The 21,032-nt window shown below is 43.2% G+C and overlaps 1 protein-coding gene across 1 annotated transcript; it reads right to left on the bottom strand.

Annotated features, from left to right (window-relative positions):
• Nucleotides 1–14,312: 14,312 nt before the first annotated feature.
• Nucleotides 14,313–18,807, bottom strand: g6pca.2 (glucose-6-phosphatase a, catalytic subunit, tandem duplicate 2). The gene is made up of 5 exons (XM_034194567.1): nt 18,438–18,807; nt 18,244–18,353; nt 15,790–15,910; nt 15,351–15,466; nt 14,313–15,219 (listed from the first exon to the last, which is right to left on the bottom strand). The coding sequence occupies exons 1-5, from the start codon at nt 18,668–18,670 to the stop codon at nt 14,726–14,728; spliced, it is 1,074 nt and encodes a 357-aa protein (XP_034050458.1). The 5' UTR covers nt 18,671–18,807; the 3' UTR covers nt 14,313–14,725.
• Between the last annotated feature and the right edge of the window lie 2,225 nt (nt 18,808–21,032).

Here is a 21,032-nt window from a genome sequence, read left to right as displayed (position 1 = left end):
TGGCTGTGTTGCTGAGGCTGTCAGGACCTCACCCTGATCACCTGCGACTCGTCAGGACTCACAGCTGTGGTGCATCTGGATGGATTGGAACATGTTGGCATTTAAGACTGGAGTGCACAGTGTGTATTTGCCAGAGACTCGACCTTGTGACCAGACGGGTGAGATCGTCGTCTTGGGAGCCATCTCATCAGCAGCGGATGCTGAGAACGTCCAGGTTTGATGCACAGTCTGTGAAAGAGGAGGGGGTGAGGTTTCACGCTCGTCAGCACACTTCCTGAGGTACGTTAGATTTTGTGACTAACAGTTATACAGTCAGTAAATGTGGTGTCCCTCACACCTTATTGTATTGAGCTGTTTGTTAGTCATGTATCAGCTTTCACTGCAGTGGAGTTTTGTGAACTGGATGTTCCATGCCTGCAGGTTGGGAAGCTGATCAGTAATCAAGCCAGGAAGTGTTTGCTGTTTGTACACCTTTAAGTGTTCTGTGTGTAGAGTGTGGACTCACATAATGGTTCCTTCTTTCACAGACTCGGTTGTTGCGGCCACCTGGGGGGTGTCGGCGGGGTCCTTGGGTCCGAAACAGCTTCTGGCTCCGGACCGTTAGCGCTGCTGGGAGCGCACCACGCCAGGCCGCACCTTTTGTTATTATATTATCACTGTTATGTATTAAATTCAGTTAGCCTTTGAACCGTGCTCTGCTTATTTCATACTGGGTCCTTCAAACGCTGGTCGGTTCGCCGAGCTGCATCCGACACATAACAACACCCCTAGTAAATCACTTCTTGTCACCACAGAACAGGTGAAAACATCATTAAAAGTGTCCGGTAATGTGGACAGTTGTCATGTGAAGGTAAACATGCACATTTATCGGACAAATTGTAAATAAATCTTTTTAAGATGACCAATTTATACAGTTAGCTGCTTACCTTAACGTCTTACCCAGTCAGCTGCTTACCTTAACGTCTTAGCATCTGCTGAGCAGGTGCCCTTTCTTTAAAACCCACCCTGAGGTGGTGTTTGTGTTCTAAATCATTAATTTTCAATTAATTTTTTGCCCCCCCAAATCTAAATCTAAAAATAGATCCCAGGTTGAAAAATGTCAGATTTCACCTTTAAGTGTAGCTGTAGTTTTGGACTGTTGCTAATTCTGGAACATAATCCCTGAGTGCAGCAACCATTCCACACGAAGGTCCAAATTGTTCTTTAGGTGCTTAATGAAATCGCAATATCCTCCACCACCAACCACCCCCCCCTCCCCCTCCCCCAAACCCAACCCTTTGGACTCATTACAGCCATCTTTCAAGTATGACTGTGCCTGTGAGAAAATAAATAAATAAATAAATACAATTATCAAAAGTTGAAAGTTGAATTGATCTGCCATTTTCTTTCATACCAGCGTACCGTTTGAACCTTCCAGCTCACCCTCAGAGACTCAAAAACCAAACAGCAGTTTGTTGGCTCATGTGGTGACCTAGATTTTTTTCCCCTTTCTTTTTTTAATCAGAGTAGTTTTTCATGGACCTGGGCAGTTTGGTACATATGCTGCAAAGCACAAATAAATATTGAATGTTCAACTTGCACGTTGGCCTTATGACCACAAACTGATGCTGTGACGGTTGTGTGACGTGTGGGTCCGTGTCATCACTGCACAGTAAACTAAAGGGCTTTAGTTCTGAGTTAATGATTACACCATATATGCTGAAATTTTGTCTTCACATTTTGGGTTCACACAAAGCATTAAACGCTGCCCTGTTAAATTCACCCTCATCAATTGCAAGAAAATGTTTTGTTGTTTAACCACAATTAGTGAATAGTGGAAGCTGGGGCACAGTGGATCAGAAATGTTGCTTTGTGGCAGCATAAACACATTGTGCATAGGTTTAGGTCATTCTATTGTGAATTTAATACACCAAGTTATTGTTTTATAAGGCTGTGTTATTTATTTCTCCCCAAGTGTAATTTACAGGTGCTTAAAATCGATTTTAAAAATTTTGATTCACTGTGCCCCAGACACTGATTCACAGGGCACAGTGGATCAGTGTCCGGGACACAGTGAATCAATGAAAAATACATGATTATAAAGATTTCTTCAAAATTATTAAATATATGCTGATGCATTTACAAACTATAATCCAGCAAACCAGCTATGTAATGTGCGAGTGTCTTATATAGTGATATAAGTTCTTTGGAAACTATTATAAATACAACTGTCATAATTTCTGTTCAAACGTGAAAACAGTTGTTTATATACACAAATTATAGAAATAATTCATGGAAAAATAAGCTTCATCAAGTAATATTTTCATCCACTTGCTACTGGGGCTTTGTAAATCACTTTCTAGACTGATTCACTGTGCCTCAATTCACTGTGCCCGGGGTGCATGTGACACACATGAGTGATGTTATCAAATAAATGATAGTCTGGAGAAGACATAACACATATTCATCAGTTGGACGGGGTAGACTTCTAACTAATAGCAATTTTTTGGGCCACCTTTCCTCTGTTGTGAGAAATAAATACAAAGACACTGACATCCACAAAATTTAATTTTGATAGGAAAAAACTGACTTCACGTACCACTTAGTTTTACTCTTAATGTATCCAAAAACAAAACAGTAATTTACAAGGGGGATGTCTTTATGCATAAAAATATGGCATACCTGCAGCAAAATATACTGTATATGCAGTTTTGCAGATATAGCTGCTGATTCACCATGCCCCGGGTTCCACTATTTGGTATTTATCAAAGTTATCAACAAAATAAAAAGACGATTTGCGGAGATTACCTTTTCCCACTTTTATGAAAATTAGAGCTGTTGGTGAATATGTAGTGTGATGTTTGATGATATTCTATGGTTTATCCTTATGTTTGTCATACGTACACAAGGCATAAATATATTATATTATATTATGAATATCAGATTTGCAACAAATGTTTTTGTTTGCAAATTCAGTCTCAGGAATTTTAAAAAGAGAGATTTAATGTCAGATCTGTTTTTAATTTGATAATATAGGCACTGTTAGTTTGATGATTTCTATGGTTTACTTTTAATTTATTGTTTATGTTTGCAATTTTTTATGTAATCAGCGTTATTAAACCTTCTGTGTTTTTGAAGGGCTTCAGTTTACTTGCAGTTTCTTATGAATGACAGTGTTGTGTTTGTTACGTATGTGTGTTATGGTAATGATGGACTTGCATCATGGTTCGGTAATGTCACTGTACTTTCACAATGCATTCCTGTCATGTTTATTCATAGAGGAATAAAAGACTACCGTAAAATTCAAAAGACGGAGTAATGTCACTTGAAATGTTCAAATTTGTTGTTACATTGCATTTTTGCATAATCATAATAAAATCAAATATGAACATTGCAGTATAATTTATAGTCAGTGAACTCACAGGTTTTTCATAGTTTGGGTTTTCGGTTTAACAGTTTATTGTTGCACCCCCGGTAACTCATCATATGATGAACAGAGTACTTTTACAAAGTGCTGCTGTGCAGAGGTCATATTGTGTTATGCATGCATGCATGCATGCATGCAAAAAAAAAACATCCTTTCATTCATTTGTTTGTGCTTATATATATATATATATATATATATATATATATATATATATATATATGAGGTCTGTCAATAAAGTATAGGTCCTTTTTATTTTTTTCAAAGACTATATGGATTTCATTCATATGTTTTTACGTCAGACATGCTTGAACCCTCGTGCGCATGCGTGAGTTTTTCCACGCCTGTCGGTGACGTCATTCACCTGTGAGCACTCCTTGTGGGAGGAGTCGTCCAGCCCCTCGTCAGAATTCCTTTGTCTGAGAAGTTGCTGAGAGACTGGCACTTTGTTTGATCAAAATTTTTTCTAAACCTGTGAGGCACATCGAAGTGGACACGGTTCGAAAAATTAAGCTGGTTTTCGGTGAAAATTTTAACGGCTGATGAGAGATTTTGAGGTGATACTGTCGCTTTAAGGACTTCCCACGGAGCGAGACGTCGTGCAGCGCTCCCAGGCGCCGTTGTCAGCCTGTTTCAAGCTGAAAACCTCCACATTTCAGGCTCTATTGATCCAGGACGTCGTGAGAGAACAGAGAAGTTTCAGAAGAAGTCGGTTTCAGCATTTTATCCGGATATTCCACTGTTAAAGGAGATTTTTTTAATGAAAGACGTGTGGGCGGATTGCAGCGTCGGCTCGCAGCCGCCGCGACGCTCCGTCACGACGCTCCGCCACAGGAAAACCACCTCTGTTGGAAGCCTTAAGGACAAGTTGGAACATGTCCAGCTGTTAAACAATTTCTCATATACTCACTCCACTGAAAGCCATCAAAAGCCACCTGGATTTTACAAATGGTTATCAACACGGAGGTGTTTTTCCTGTGCCGCCGCACCGCGCCGGCTGCGTCCCGACGCTGCAATCCGCCCGCACGTCTTTCATTAAAAAAATCTCCTTTAACAGTGGAATATCCGGATAAAATGCTGAAACCGACTTCTTCTGAAACTTCTCTGTTCTCTCACGACGTCCTGGATCAATAGAGCCTGAAATGTGGAGGTTTTCAGCTTGAAACAGGCTGACGACGGCGCCTGAGAGCACTGCGCGACATCCCGCTGTGTTGGAAGTCCTTAAAGCAACAGTATCACCTCAAAATCTCTCATCAGCCGTTAAAATTTTCACCGTGTCCACTTCGATGTGTCTCACAGGTTTAGAAAAAATTTTGATCAAACAAAGCGCCAGTCTCTCAGCAACTTCTCAGACAAAGGAATTCCGACGAGGGGCTGGACGACTCCTCCCACAAGGAGTGCTCACAGGTGAATGATGTCACCGACAGGCATGGAAAAACTCACGCATGCGCACGAGGGTTCAAGCATGTCTGACGTAAAAACATATGAATGAAATCCATATAGTTTTTGAAAAAAATAAAAAGGACCTATACTTTATTGACAGCCCTCATATATATATATATATATATATACTTTATTGATCTCACAGTGGAGAAATTATGTTTACACTCCAGTTACCTCAACAACAACAATTAGTCCACAATTATTACTTGTTTACCATAATAACGGCACACATCAGAATTAAAGACAGCACATACACATTTGACATTGTTTATGTGCACTAAATTTGAAGAAGTCCGTTATCTGAATTGAGGCAAGTGGGTGAAGGTCGCACAGCAACCCTGAGTTGCGCCACCGTCAGCTTGGGAGGGAACTGGGACCAGCAGCAGCTAAAACCGTGCCGCCCCTGCAGAAGGGATGGGGGGTGACGTGAGCAGAAGCTGGAGTGGGGGTGTGTAATGGGGGTAGGAGGGGGGTGGGGAGAGGGAGTGGAGCATGCTTCAGTCCTGTGAAAAACAGTTTATTGTCTTTGTGGGTTGATATAAGAAAGGAGCTAAATAATCACCAAGGCCTGAAGACATTCCTCTGGAGGAAAACAGTCGGGCAATTTGTCCTTCAGGCTTGATAAGCCTGCTGTGTTGTGGTTTGAGCAGTGAAAAACACTTTTTACAGTTCCACTTGAACAACCAAATACCAATTATGAATTAAGAATATTCCCAATTATGAATTAAGAATATACCCCGGCCTCGAAAATCTTCAACTTCATCTGTAAGGCACACATCTGCTCCAAGATGTCATCCAATTTGCGTCTGAGTTCAAGAGTCATCACAGTCTGAGAATGCACTACCTTGCCAACCTTGTTAATCATGACGGACAAGTGAGGGGCCGTGTTTCTTGATGCCGCCGTCTTGCCAATTTTCCGGTAGATCAGGGCAGCACATAAGCCAGAGAGTACCAGCCCTGCTACCATAAGACCAAATATGAATAAATCCTCGATGTCCTCAAAGGAGAAGGCGCCAAGCATGCAATACGCCAAGACCCCCAGGAGTCGAGAACATAGCCCGCAGGATGCGTTCCATCTGGGCAGGTAGGATCCCCCGGTCCTGACCTTCTTCTAGAAAAGATGGTGTCAATAGCGTTCAGAGACCAGCTGATCAATTCCATGGTTAAGCCAATAGTTGTCCAATAGAATCAGTATCCAATATTATTTGAGGAATTTACAGTCTGGTGAAGTAGGGACTTGAAGGTTAATGCCCCTTCATCTTGCAACATGTTCTCAAACCACTGTACAATGATGCTTCCCATCCACTCACCCCACAAGCAACATTTATTTGCAAAAGCAAGAAACCCCATTAAAATAACTTAGAATTTCTGTAGAAATTATTACCAAGCTTTTTTTAAAAATAAATTTCACTCCATTGGAATCACTCAATTCTGAGGAAAAAATTATGGAATCACCCTGTAAATTTTCATCCCCAAAACTAACACCTGCATCATATCAGATCTGCTCATTAGTCTGCATCTAAAAAGGAGTGAACACACCTTGGAGAGCTGTTGCACCAAGTGGACTGACATGAATCATGGCTCCAACACGAGAGATGTCAATTGAAACAAAGGAGAGGATTATCAAACTCTTAAAAGAGAGTAAATCATCATGCAATGTTGCAAAAGATGTTGGTTATTCACAGTCAGCTGTGTCTAAACTCTGGACCAAATACAAACAACATGGGAAGGTTGTTAAAGGCAAACATACTGGTAGACCAAGGAAGACATCAAAGCGTCAAGACAGAAAACTTAAAACAATATGTCTCAAAAATCAAAAAATGCACAACAAAACAAATGAGGAACGAATGGGAGGAAATGGGATTTACATACAGAAAAGCTAAACGAAAGCCATCATTAACTGTTGTGTGGCTGGGGGGGCCTGGCTGCCTTTTGTTTCTGTTTTCTGTCCTGTCTTTTGTTTTTCCTTCCAGGTGGTGCGCATTTGGGACTGAGTGGCTGTGTAGCTGAGTTTATCAGGACCTCACCCTGATCACCTGAGGCTGATCACCTGCGGCTCGTCAGGACTCACAGCTGTGGTGCATCTACATGGATTGGAACATGGTGGCATTTAAGACTGGAGTACACAGTGTGTATTTGCCAGAGACTCGACCTTGTGACCAGACGGGTGAGATCGTCGTCTCGGGAGCCATCTCATCATCAGTGGATGCAGAGAACGTCCAGGTTTGATGCATGGTCTGTGAAAGAGGAGAGGGTGAGGTCTCACGCTCGTCAGCACACTTCCTGAGGTACGTTAGATTTTGTGACTAACATTTATACAGTCAGTAAATGTGGTGTCCCTCACACCTTATTATATTGAGCTGTATGTTGGTCATTTAAATCAGCTTCCACTGCAGTGGAGTTTTGTGAACAGGGTGTTCCATGCCTGCAGGGTGGGAAGCTGATTTGCAATTAAGCCAGGAAGTGTTTGCTGTTTGTACACCTTTGAGTGATCTCTCTGTGTGTTGAGTGTGGACTCACATAATGATTCCTTCTTTCACAGACTCGGTTTGTCGCGGCCACCTGGGGGGGTGTCGGCGGGGTCCTTGGGTCGGAATTGGTTCTGACTCCAGACCGTTAGCGCTGCTGGGAGCGCACCGCAATCCACCACGCCAGACCGCGCACTTTTATATTTTTTCACATCACTGTTATGTTTATTAAACTCTGTTATCCTTTGTACCGTGCTCTGCTTATTTTATACTGGGTCCTTCAAACGCTGGTCGGTTCTCCGGGCTGCGTCCGACACATAACAGTAGTCTCTGGCCAAACATCATGGACCCAGCGGTAGCAGAGATGGTAACGCGCCGGGAAGGCGGCAGCAGACGTTCAGAAGTTATCCGGATCAGTTGCGGGTGCTCTCCGCCCGGATGGTGCGTGTTTGAGGGCCCATTGCTGAGTGCTGATTCGTGCTCTCTTGCAGCCGTGTTTCCTGTGTTTGTGCCTTATCAGTGGGTCGTGGTGGAGTGTGACTGGCGACGGCTTCGCGTCACACTTCGACCGGATAAGAGGTTTAAACGGGAGCTGCAGGAGTGGGTCTGTAATGGGTGAACGCGCACGGCGGAGCTCTGTGGCACGGGTCGCGGTGCTTCCTGTTACAGTCGTAGCCCCGTTTCCCCGGGTAATGATAGCTACTGCGTCTGTTGTGTCAGCTCCGGTGTTATTTAGTTGAATCACATTTTTGGTTGTGTGTTGCACACAGCTGCGCACAGAAAAGCAGCTCGTTTGTTTTCTGTCAGCAAAGGGGGTTTTTCATTTTTAGCACTCTGGCTCCCTCTTGTGGTGACTGAGTCACATTACCGTTAAGCTCTTAAGTTGGAACAGGTGTGTTCGATTTGTTTGAGCTTGACAGTATAAACCACTGATTAGTTTTGTGTTGGTTCATTTTGTGTGGGTGTTTTTTGAGTTGGTTTTTGTGTGGGATTTTATTTTTTGTTTTCCACTATTAGTGTCTGGGGTTGTGACCCTGCAGCCTGTTTGGAGCAACAAAAAAGGACCCAAGCAACTTTATGTTAGTCTGTTAGTCTTTCTTTTTATTTCTTTTAGTTTCACCTCCCCAGGGTTTGATGGGACGGTCCCCTGGGGGGTAATGGGGGGTAATTGGGTTGTTTTTTCTTTTTTTTTGTTTTGTTTTTTGTTATGCCCTCTCTTCTCCTCTGACTCCAGCCGGGTGAGCCGTAGAGTCGGCGTTGCTGGAGTGGTGCAGTTTGGTTATGCTGGGCGTTTCCCGGGTAACCTCTGCACCCGGGAGGGGAGGGGGGGGTTTGGGGTATTTTCTTTTTGTTCCCTCTCTTCTCCTCTGGCTCCAGCCGTGTGAGCCGTAGTGTCGGCGTTGCTGGAGTGGTGCAGTTTGGTTATGCTGGGTGTTTCCCAGGTAACCTCTGCACCTGGGGGGGGGGGGTGTTTTTGTTTGTTGATTCCCTGTTCCACCTCCGGCTTCAGTGCGCCTTTGAGCCGTCTGCCATCGGCGTGGCTGAGGTTTGGGGCAGTGGGATATACCCGCAGCTGGTGGCTGGTTTGGGAGTCGGAGGAGTGGCGCCGTTTTGTGCCGTCTGCCATAACCGCTGTTCCATTCCTCCCGGTTGGCTTCTGGGGTATAGTCACGGTTGGTGACACTGGACGTGCTTCCAGTTTCCACTGCGCCAAGGGGGTGGGGTTGGGGTTGTTTTGTTTGTATGTTTTTTTTTTCCTTTTGTTTTTCCCCCCAGTTTCCGCCCTCAGGGTTTGACTGTGGTGTCCTCTGGGGGGGAAAGGGCTGTGGGTCCATCTAGCCATAGACGGCCAGGGCTGGGTCCGTTGGTCATGAGGGGAGGCGTCTCCTGGGGTTGATGGAATGGTCCTCTGGGAGGCGCTGGGAGTCCCTGTGGGTGACATTGGATCCCAGAGGGACCTCGGCTGTGGTTATTACTCCTGGAGCTGGCGGGATGTCCTCTGGGGGGTGTTGGTCCCTACATGTCGTTAGGGGGGGGGGTGTTAGTGTTTTTATTTGTTAGCTTAAGTTTGGGTTGTTTTTCTTTTCTCCCCTTCCCGGGGTTTGATGGAACGGTCCTCTGGGGAGGGGGGGGGGGTGTTAGTGTTTTTATTTGTTAGCTTAAGTTTGGGTTGTTTTTCTTTTCTCCCCTTCCCGGGGTTTGATGGAACGGTCCTCTGGGGAGGGGGGGGGGGTGTTAGCGTCTTTATTTGCAAGTTTAAGTTTGGGTTGTTTTTCTTTTCTCCTCCTCCCGGGGTTTGATGGGACGGTCCCCTGAGGAGGGGGGGTGGTTTGGTTGCTTGTGTTTGTCTTTTTTGTTTTATGACTAACCAGACTGTGAACATGGTTGGACAAAGGCTGACCGCACAGGTTTAAGAACTCCTGGCCACACCTGTGCTAATTGACTGACAGAAACAAAGGCAAAGATGCAGCCAGAGGACAAGACATCAACCATTCTGTTGGAAGACGAATGCAGATATGGTTTCCAGCCATGGCCCCTGGAGGGGGGTGTTTCTCCTGGGCCGGGTTTGTGTGGTCGCCGGGAGGCTTCCCGTGAGGGTGGGGTGCTGTTGTGTGGCTGGGGGGGCCTGGCTGCCTTTTGTTTCTGTTTTCTGTCCTGTCTTTTGTTTTTCCTTCCAGGTGGTGCGCATTTGGGACTGAGTGGCTGTGTAGCTGAGTTTATCAGGACCTCACCCTGATCACCTGAGGCTGATCACCTGCGGCTCGTCAGGACTCACAGCTGTGGTGCATCTACATGGATTGGAACATGGTGGCATTTAAGACTGGAGTACACAGTGTGTATTTGCCAGAGACTCGACCTTGTGACCAGACGGGTGAGATCGTCGTCTTGGAAGCCATCTCATCATCAGTGGATGCAGAGAACGTCCAGGTTTGATGCATGGTCTGTGAAAGAGGAGAGGGTGAGGTCTCACGCTCGTCAGCACACTTCCTGAGGTACGTTAGATTTTGTGACTAACATTTATACAGTCAGTAAATGTGGTGTCCCTCACACCTTATTATATTGAGCTGTATGTTGGTCGTTTAAATCAGCTTCCACTGCAGTGGAGTTTTGTGAACAGGGTGTTCCATGCCTGCAGGGTGGGAAGCTGATTTGCAATTAAGCCAGGAAGTGTTTGCTGTTTGTACACCTTTGAGTGGTCTCTCTGTGTGTTGAGTGTGGACTCACATAATGATTCCTTCTTTCACAGACTCGGTTTGTCGCGGCCACCTGGGGGGTGTCGGCGGGGTCCTTGGGTCCGAATTGGTTCTGGCTCCGGACCGTTAGCGCTGCTGGGAGCGCACCGCAATCCACCACGCCAGACCGCGCACTTTTATATTTTTTCACATCACTGTTATGTTTATTAAACTCTGTTATCCTTTGTACCGTGCTCTGCTTATTTTATACTGGGTCCTTCAAACGCTGGTCGGTTCTCCGGGCTGCGTCCGACACATAACAATTAACACCTAAACAGAAAAAAACAAGGTTACAATGGGCTAAGGAAAAGCATTCTTGGACTGTGGATGACTGGATGAAAGTCATATTCAGTGATGAATCTCGAATCTGCATTGGGCAAGGTGATGATGCTGGACCTTTTGTTTGGTGCCGTTCCAATGAGATTTATAATGATGACTGCCTGAAGAGAACATGTAAATTTCCACAGTCATTGATGATATGGGGCTGCATGTAAGGTAAAGGCACTGGGGAGATGGCTGTCATTACATCATCAATAAATGCACAAGTTTACATTGATATTTTGGACAATTGAAAGGATGTTTGGGGATGTTTCAAGATGATAATGCATCTTGCGATAGAGCAAAAACTGCGAAAACATTCCTTGTAAAAAGACACATAGGGTCAATGTCATGGCATAGTGTCAACGAGTAGATCTGATTTGATGCAGGTGTTAGTTTGGGGGATGAAAATTTACAGGGTGATTCCATAATTTTTTCCTCTGAATTGAGTGATTCCATATTTTTTTCCTCTGCTTGGTCTAAAAAAGTAACCGTTACTGACTGCCACAATCTTTTTTTCTTGTTTTCTTATAGTGTTTGACTTTAGTTTTGTGTCATGTCTGTGATCTGCTTTTTTTCTACAAAATTAAACAACTGAATGAACATCCTCCGAGGCCGGTGATTCCATAATGTTTGCCAGGGGTTGTAATATCAGCCTCGCTTGACTACCCCTGTGCACAGCTGTAAAAATCACATTTAAATCCCTACAGCCAGTTATGTGAACATAGTCATGTTCTCAAGGGTTCCATTACTGCTTAAAGTAACTCCAGACAGTATAGAGGTATCTATAATCTTAGTCTCTGCTAAATAGTAATTGATATATGTTTTTAAGGTTGTAGTAGAGGCGACCCTTACCAAAAAAATAGTACTGATAAGTATATAAAAAGAAAACTGGAAGTATACTTGAAACATACTTGTATGTACTACTTTTTGGTAAGGGTCGCCTCTACTACAACCTTAAAAACATATATCAATTACTATTGATATATACTATATTACATAAAATTTGGCACACTTGCTCACTAGAACCAACTCTTTTGAAAAGTTTGGATAGCCACGCAACATTTCAATATGGCCACCATTTTTTCAAGATGGCCACCGGTTGTACTGATTTCTGTCATTTTTTGGGTATACATATAAAAAAAATACACATTCAAGTGTTCCATTCCTGTTCCACTTTGCAGAACAGTTAATTTAATAAGTCAGAAGTAATATATTTTTCATTATGATGAATTATATTTAACAAAATGACCATCGAGGAACCCTTTTGCTATGAGAAAAATCTCTAAAATCCCTTTCGCGATAGAAAACTTTCTTTTTTGTTTGTCTGGTAAGAGAACTTGGTTCTAGGATTTGTATTGCTATATATGATGCACAAACATATGGTGGTAATAAAGAAGATAGAAGCAAATCACAACAATGCATTGAAAACTCCAAATTATAAGGCTGGAATTTTAGTTCCGTTACGGCGTTGACATATCCTAAATTATTTTGAATGCAAGAATTGTGAGATACCTATAGATGCAATCTCTGCCTGTCATGAAATATTTTCAGAATTCATGAATGAAAAGATGGACTATAGATATCTAGGGAAAATAGAACTGATCCAGATGTGCATCATTGTGACACTGGCTCAATTTTGCAGTTACAAGCTGGTAAATATGCACTGGATGAGTGGCAGTCTTGCCGGACAATGATTTGATTTAGTGCACCTTTTGGTAGAAAAATATATTTACCACTTTCACTTTGTGCTATTTTAATTGTATTCTGTAAGTATAAGCAAATGAAGATCAATAAAAAAGTATGAGAGCTCATTTATGTGGCTTGTGGGTCTGCAGCTGAAAAAAAACTTCAGGCCAGATAGGAAGAAGATATGTCCTTTTCCAAAAGACATTAGGCTGACTAACTCAGCAAACCCATACAAAAATCATAAGCTCATTCAGGAGACAGCTTACAGGTCACATTTGCAAATGCACAAAGCTGTACAAGCCAGTCCGAGCCTGTAGCATTTGCACCTGCCATGGCAGCCAGAGTTGCAGCCCTTCCACTCATCACCTGCTTTCTCCCAGCCCCAATCAGATGGACTCTCTGCTTCTGGCTGACGTAGTATTGCCTGAGCCCATATGCATCCTGCCTGGTATGCTGCACGTTTGGTGTGTTGAAGCAGAGCTGCACTGGTAGGAGGGATGGCTTCATACGACCTCTGCTTCCTGGCAAACAGGTCAAGTCTGGCTTCATCTACACTGTCAACAGTGCTGGATCTGTCACACATGAGAACCACAAACTTCTCCAGAATCTCCATGTCTGCATCCTCAATGGACGGAGGGTACTTACTCAGTTTAGAAAATACTGGGGTAGCCTCTGGGAACATATCCCAAGTTTGCCAAGCTGTCTTCTTCCCTTTGTTTCTAAAGGCTGAGACCACATCACAGCCAGTGAAGGCATGGAAGAATGGCATTCCTGTGGCCGTCTCTTGGCCTACATAGTCTGACAGGTCGTGGATGGGAATCCAGCGAAGGCTCGAACCTTGACCGAATGCCAACCACAACTGCTGCACACCCATACTATGTAGAGTTGAGAAGACACTCAAGCCAATGACCAGCACATCTGTATGATTGGCTTTGATCATGATAGACTTGGTACCATGGCTCTATAAAACCAACAAAGAAACTCAAATACATGGGCAGGAGGGCATAACTGACGTGATCAAAACTTCATGGTGGCCATCTTGAAAAAACGGCGGCCATCTTGAAATTTTGAGTGGCCATCCAGTGAAAATGATGACTTAACCTATGAAGATGTGTAGAAAATTTCATGTTTCTTTGTATAAGTGAAGTATTTCACTGAAAAAATGAATTTATCTGCTGCACTGAAGTACAAATAAAGCTATAAGGCCCTTTAAATTGAGCAAAACTGAGAAAATTTAGTTTCTACTGAAATACAAGAATTGTTTACGTTTATTTTTGTAACATGTTGCAAAATTACAGCTCAGTTTAATGAAAAGGACGTATTTATCTGGAGGGAAATTCCATAGAGAATGTTGTCTTTTCCTTCATTGCCATCATGCAGACTAACTACAGGAGGAAGCATGTGTGCGCATGTGAGGTTTTTGATTACCTGTGAATAATCTTACATTAACATCCATAAGATTTCTTGTAAATCCCTTCCAAATCTACCCAATGTTGGTCAAGCATCTCATCCCTTGAATTTCTCCCCCTCAGGGAATAAAATTCTAAATTATTTCCAGACAGCATGAATTTTGTTCATATTGGCAACATCATCTTATTGAAATGATAAGGAATAAAATTCTAGTGGTGCCAAAGAAAATTCTTTTTATGACTTAAAGCTTAAAAACCCAGTGGCAGTATACCTTTAAAACTGCTTACTGTCTAGACAGTGCAGCACTTCGGTGTGAATATACAACCAAAAATGAACAAAGTCACTCACTATGTTTAAGTTATTCTTTATTAAAAAATATTCTGTAGTTTGAAAAATATTTTATGAACAAATATTTTAAGAGCACACAGGTATAACAGTTCAGATTCCTTAGAGAGTCGGTTCTTGTCTTTGCAGTGAGGCTTTTCATAACAGCAACACACAGTCATTCACCTGCTCTATTGATCTTTTGAACTATTATAATGATAATAATTTACTAGATTCTAAACGTGTAAGCGCCACCGTGAGTCCTGGATCGTGCTTTTACCTCGTTTTGCACAGTTCCATGTCCAAATAATACTAATAATACTAATAATTTTCCTTTGTTCTCCCTGCATTTTCCTGATGATCAGAAAAACCGAAAAGCACCAGAGGAAAGAAATCGCTACCAGTGTCTTTGCTGCTGTGAGCGTGCACGCTGCTGCTCATGATTGCTTTTTGTTGTGCACACTGTTGATGCAGTACGGGATGAGGGTGACTGTGACCAGTGGCACGGTGGCGCTCTTGCAGAAGGACAGCAGGTAGTAGAGGGCTGCGTTGTGCGTGGGAGGCTTGAAGGAGTCAAAAAGGTGCAGAAGGACTAGAGAGCTGATGACACAGGCGGCTCTGACCCGCGTGCTGCTGCTCTTCTTGGTCTCGGTGTAGAGCGGTGAGTGGAGGCCCAAGCCCAAGCCAAACAGAGTGCCCATATTACGAAGGAGGCTGGCAAAGGGTGTGCTGTCCAAGTGGACCCACTCAGCCCTCGCACACCACCTCTGTGCCTTCTCCAGGGTCCACAGCAGGTCCACACCCAGAGTCTTGAGTAGGAGGTAGAAAACAAAAGCGAAGGAGGTCAAGAAGAGAGTCGTGTAGAAGTACTTCTTCATGCTGGCGCTGTAGATCCACTCAGTTCTGTTGAAGGCCTCAGCAACAATTATACCTAATGTATGAAATCACACGAGAAAGCACAGATGAATATTTTGGAGTTTTGTTGTACGCAAAATGCCTCAAGTGAGTCTACTTGTGTTCACAAACGACCACTAGAATGTGTTTTTAGGAATGCATCCTGACCTGTGATGACACCAGCAACAACCTGGTGAGGAAAATGGGCAGCAATGAAGACCCTGGAGAGACACACACACACCTGGACTCCCCAGAAGACCATCCAGAGAATCGTCTTTAAATACCTGGAGATGTTCAAATTGAAAGAGGTTTAAATGTCGAATCTTGGTGAGGACAATCTGCAGCTACATGATGTGTACAACTGGGCTATCTTCCAGCGATATAGCAATTGCCGGTTATTTCTTGCTGATCGTGAGAACTGCAGCTGCCTCCACATCAAAACAACTTCTACAACCCCCCCCCCAATCAAGAGGTGAAACGGTAGGAGTCAATGATCAACCACCGCTCAGAACACATAGCATGATAAGCACTGGAGCTAAAAATGGTAAACAACAGTGTGGACAAGAGTGCAAATAATTTCTGCTTCACTTGTAGCTGTCAAACTCACCAGTTCTTCCTGGTGTACTTGTTATTCCCGCGTTTCCTCTCAGTGGCCATGACAGCGAGGATGGAGGTCACCAGAGTGTAGTAGATGCCTGCAGCTCCCATAGCATGGCCAGAAGGGCTGCCTTTATGACATAAAAAAAGAGGCTAAATATCGCTGTCTGACTCACCCAGATGGAGAACACAATCCCTTAGTATGTGATGTAACCATCCATGGTGTGGGTAGAAATCGTCCAGTGTTAGTGCTCTAGGGTTAAGACAGTACTTACCTGTGCCAAGGAGGTTACGTTTTTAGTTGCTGCCTGTCTGTTTTTTGTTAGCAGGACGTTTCAATAAATAGATTTCAATTAAATTTGGTGGCAAAGTAGGCCTTCTGTCAGGGAAGAATCCAATACATTTTGGTGCAAACCAAGATCAAGGGGGAGAGCTTGTCTTTGATCTTGGATCTCTACCAGTACATTTGATCCTGTAATCGTCATTTCTGATTAGCTGGGTGATCATAATCAAAGGCCATGAGCCACACCTTGTTGCTGATTCCTTTGACATTGATTGCAAGATCAAAGTAAGAACGATATAGCAAACCGTGATGAAAACACAGTTCACAGTTCAAAGGTTTGTGATCAGGATCAAAGATGAGTGTTCAGGAACAAAGAGTTGGATCACAGGTCTGTAATCGGGATCTAAGAATATTAGAGGAGACATCAAAGATGTAAACACCTGTTCTCACTTTGAATGAATGAATGAATGAATGAGTTATTCAGCACACAAAACTCCATATCAAAATGGTCTTTCACAGATATGCATCACGGAAGGTCACTGTAATGATCAAAGAACAACTAGAGAGCCCTGAGCAGAAATTAACACCTTTCTGTGTGGGAACAACAGGGGAAAATGATCTGTGACAAAGGAGTGAGTTCAGTACATAGTCAAGAAGTTAAAGGCATCAGTGTCCATGAGGGCATAGGCAAAAGGAGAATCTAATATAATTAGCAGAAGGGTCTGTACACAGGAATCATACCATGCAAGATGTCCAATAGACAGCAGACTAAACTTGGAAGATGTAGGAAGATAATGGAGGTTGGTAACTGGAGATCAAATACTAGAAATAAATGTGAGTGAGCAAGCATACATGCAAGACAATCTGGCACTGGAGTGAAAAGCTGTGATGGTTAACTAGTGCATGAAACAATTAACTGGGAGATGAGTGTGCATACACAACTGGAAATGTGAGTGCTAAGGAAGTAAAGCCAGCAAAATGCACTAGGAGCAGAACTGCCAAAATAAAAGCACGAGGATGATAACAACACATAGGAGATTTCAGAAGGACATGAAACTACAAGGTAAATATTGGAAATATAATGTATAGGTGATAATATTAGGCAGCATAGTGGCTTAGTGGTTAGCATTGTTGCCTCACAGCAAGAAAGTCATGTGATCAATTCCCATCTGTGGCCTTTTTGTGTGGAGTTTGCATGTTCTCCCCATGTTTGCGTGGGCTACCTCCGGGTGCTCCAGCTTCCTCCCACATCCAAAGACATGCAGGTTAGGCGGATTGGAAACTTTAAATTGTCCATAGGTATGTGTGCGGGTGTGACTGTTTGTTTGTCTATATGTGGCCCTACAACAGACTGGCATCCTGTACAGGGCGCACTCCGCATCATGCCCTATGACTGCTACTAATTCAAGTAATGCAACGAAGACACACACATCCAAAACACTTAAAAAGGCATGCTGGACCAAGAAAAATTGTACCAAAAATAGAAACCGATTGATCCGCACAACCACAGCGCTCTGATACAAAAAAAAGGATTTATTTAACAAAACGGAACATTTCAGGCAACCTGCCCTTCGTCAGACGGGTAGGTTGCCCGTTTTGTATCAGAGCACTGTGGTTATGTGGATCATTCGGTTTCTATTTGTGCTGTTAATACAAGAACATAACCATGTCAAACTGATGTGAAGATCATAGTTGCCCACTGACATGATCTAGTGCACACTTTGATAATGTAATGTGATGGACTTGTACCATCTAACATGTGAAAAACAATCATAGTACATTCATAGTACACCTCCAGCATAGCCTTACAGAAAACATGCCAGTGATGGCTCCATAAAAATTCCAGGGCTTTCCAAGGTATATCCAAATTTATGCCAGGGGAAAAAAAATTATTATTTTTTTCAAACAACTCAGAAATCCTATCACAGTTAAACACAAGACCAGATGATGGAATACCCCAGTTTATCATGAATACCATACTGGACCTTTCTGGATAAATATACATGAAACTGTGAAAAGGCCTTAACCCTGTCACAATGAAACTGACTATTGGATCTTTGTGCAGGTATGGGCTCTCAGAGAGACCTTATATTAATGACTCAGTGAACAATTATTTAATGGAAATACATTGTAAATAGTTGTGCCCATCAGAATCTGTGAGTGTCTGGTGACATCTCTCACCTGGCCCAGTCTCACAGGTCATAGGGTACTGTTCAATGTAAGGACGAACATCATCTGCATAGTGAGAAGTCTCGTGGACCCACCAGTAAGGCCTTTCTCCAAACAGAATCCTGAAGAGCACAACACAAGCATCTTGTGGTTTATAAACTTCAACAGAAATAATTTTTTTAAAAGCCCAAATGTGCTTTACTCACCATTTGAAGACTAAATTTAGCCAGTCTCCAATCACAGCCACCCAGATTAGCTTAATGCCCACCGATGCCCGCAGGTGAAAGAACAGCGGGAAGAAGATAAAGAAGGTGTTCCTGAGGTCTGCTGCCCATGACACCCAGATAAATAGACTCTGGGCATCCTTATAATTTGTTTGAAGGTATTGGGTGGTGGTAACACCAAAACCTTGAAGGGTATCCATGACGGCATTAATCATCTCTAAAACAGCCTCAAGTCAAAACCTCAGCGTAATAATGTGAGCTAGAAAATGGACCGTTGCTATCGGTGTCACAGCTGATTGTTTTTATACCAGAGGGACCCACTACCCAAACGCATGCTCATGCTGATCTTTGGACCTTGCACGTGTGTAATAAAACACCGGGAGCCAGTACAGTTTGGGAGGTCTGCCACACAAACAAGTTGAAAAGATAGCGAGAAAACAAGACGTCAATAGATAAGCTTACTCAACAAATGAATACAAAGAAAAGACTTCAGCTTCAGCTTGCACTCTGACAAGATCAATCATTTGCTTTGTAGTAAACTACAAATGCACTTCTGTGTTTTTAAAATATATATAAATTTGTCTTTTTAATTTATTGGTGCAAACAAGACATTCTGATTCGCCGTTCCGAACGAGGAATGTGACAAATTTACTGATCTTATATAACTTACAAATTTCTAAGTTATACACTAAGAAGATCAATGTGATTGAACTGTTGCAGAGGAGCTGATGAGATAAACACTGAGACTAAATTGCATACTTCCTGCCGACAAAAGTATTGTTTACCATTGTAATCCCACACCTTGTGGAGCCGGAGTCCTTCTTGTTGGTGTGTGGCTGTGCTCCTATGGATGCATCTTGCCTTTACATGTGGGGTACTGTGTGTGCCTCTCCTTAGACCTGGGAACTTTCTGTAGTTCTGATGCTCCTTTTGGGACTGTGCAGTTGTCACATCCTGAGCACATGTGCAGCTATTGGGGCGGGGTTGTCTTCTCAACCATATGGCATTGTATGGTTGAGAAGACCCCTTCTTTCTCAGCTTTCTCCACTAGTTCTACTCAGAGGTGGGAGTAAGTCACCATCAAGTCACTCTCAAGTCATGAATCAGCAAGTCCCAAGTCAAGTCTCAAGTCATAATGACCACCAAGTGTTTGATAGCTAACTTGAGACTTCACTTGGGACTTGCAGATTCATGACTTGAGAATGACTTGACAGTGACGTATTCCCACCTCTGGTTCTACTTAACACATTGTGTTGCAATCTCAGTTGAACACAGTGCACCAAACTAGAAAAAAAAGGTAACATAAAGAAAAAGATAACCCCCAGAACACATTGAGTTATGTGGTCACCACCATTTGTGGAAACAGGATGCATTATATCCTGTTGATACATTTGTGTCAAGAGGATGGTTGGGTGGATGCATTTCGGCATCCACCCAATTAATAGAACTGCCCTGGTTTCTGACTGGCAGCCTTTCAAATAGATTATATCTGCAGCCTATCATAGGTGACACATTGGCGTCCTCTTGGTCTCCCTGAGTTACAGATGTCCTCAAGGCACCTACATGCTGGATTAATGTCCCACATTAACATAGTACTGCAGGTCTCAGTCCCTTAGGATGCAAGGGGTATGCTTCATTTGAGTCAGTTATTCCATAGCTTTTGGAGAGACCTACTGCTAAAAACATCCAACTACTGTCTTAGATAATTAGTTAGCATCTGGATCTCATGACCATACAGTAGCACTGGAAACGAAGGAGTTCTAAAAACTTCAACTGTCATCCTACAAAGTTCACGGCATTGCCATATACCTCTGTCCACCAACCTCATGTTTCCTTTGGCTGTTCTTTGTCATCTTGAATGTGACTGCCATGGCAAGTGAATCTCTCAGCAAGGTTAACAGTCTCAGTCTATATACAATAAAATCTCAGATGGTTTTGAACCAAGACACTACACACTCCAACTTCTCACACAGTGTTTTGGGAGCTGTAACCAGAACATTTGATTTCATAAAGATCACAGCATCATGTGAGAAGTCAAGGACAATGAATCTTGCCAGACCAACAAAGCCAAAGTCATTAGAGTCCATTACATTTTACAACACCTGGTCTATGAAAGTATCTTGGGGTCTTGTTCCCAGGTGGGGATAAAATTTAGTGCGTGATCGATAGACCGATTGGGGCTACATCTAAGATACTGCGAACACTGTACCGGACTGTTGTGGTGAAAATATAGCTGTGCCAGAAGGTGAGACTCTTGATTTACCAGTTTGCACTCCTATCCTTGAACTTTGGGTAATGACCAAAAGAACAAAGTTGCAGATACAAGCACCGGCAATTAGATTCCCCCATCAGACACCTGGGCTTCCACTCAGGGACAGGGCGAGAAGCTTGAATATCTGAAAGGAACTCAGAGATGGTTCAGGCATCTAGTGAGGATGCCCCCTGGTCGTCTCCCTAGGGAGGTCCGATCTGATCCTGATTCCCCAGCCCTCTTCCTGTCTAACTGGGAGGAAACCTGGGGAAGGCTGATGACATGCTGGAGGGATTATACTTCCAGCTAGCTTGGGAAAGGCTTGG

Source organism: Thalassophryne amazonica, chromosome 18 (genome assembly GCF_902500255.1).
Source record: "Thalassophryne amazonica chromosome 18, fThaAma1.1, whole genome shotgun sequence".
Classification (NCBI taxonomy): domain Eukaryota; kingdom Metazoa; phylum Chordata; class Actinopteri; order Batrachoidiformes; family Batrachoididae; genus Thalassophryne; species Thalassophryne amazonica.
Note: the sequence above shows the minus strand (reverse complement) of the source record. Positions and strands in the feature narration are given on the sequence as shown.

Bases quoted from the DNA above. Each gene is read 5' to 3' on its own strand.
- g6pca.2 (XM_034194567.1), bottom strand. From the start codon at position 18,670: ATGATTAATGCCGTCATGGATACCCTTCAAGGTTTTGGTGTTACCACC. The intron at 18,354-18,437 runs GTGAGTAAAGCA...TGTGCTCTTCAG, and splicing joins CTAAATTTAGTCTTCAAATG to GATTCTGTTTGGAGAAAGGC. The intron at 15,220-15,350 runs GTCAGGATGCAT...TTCATACATTAG, and splicing joins TGTTGCTGGTGTCATCACAG to GTATAATTGTTGCTGAGGCC.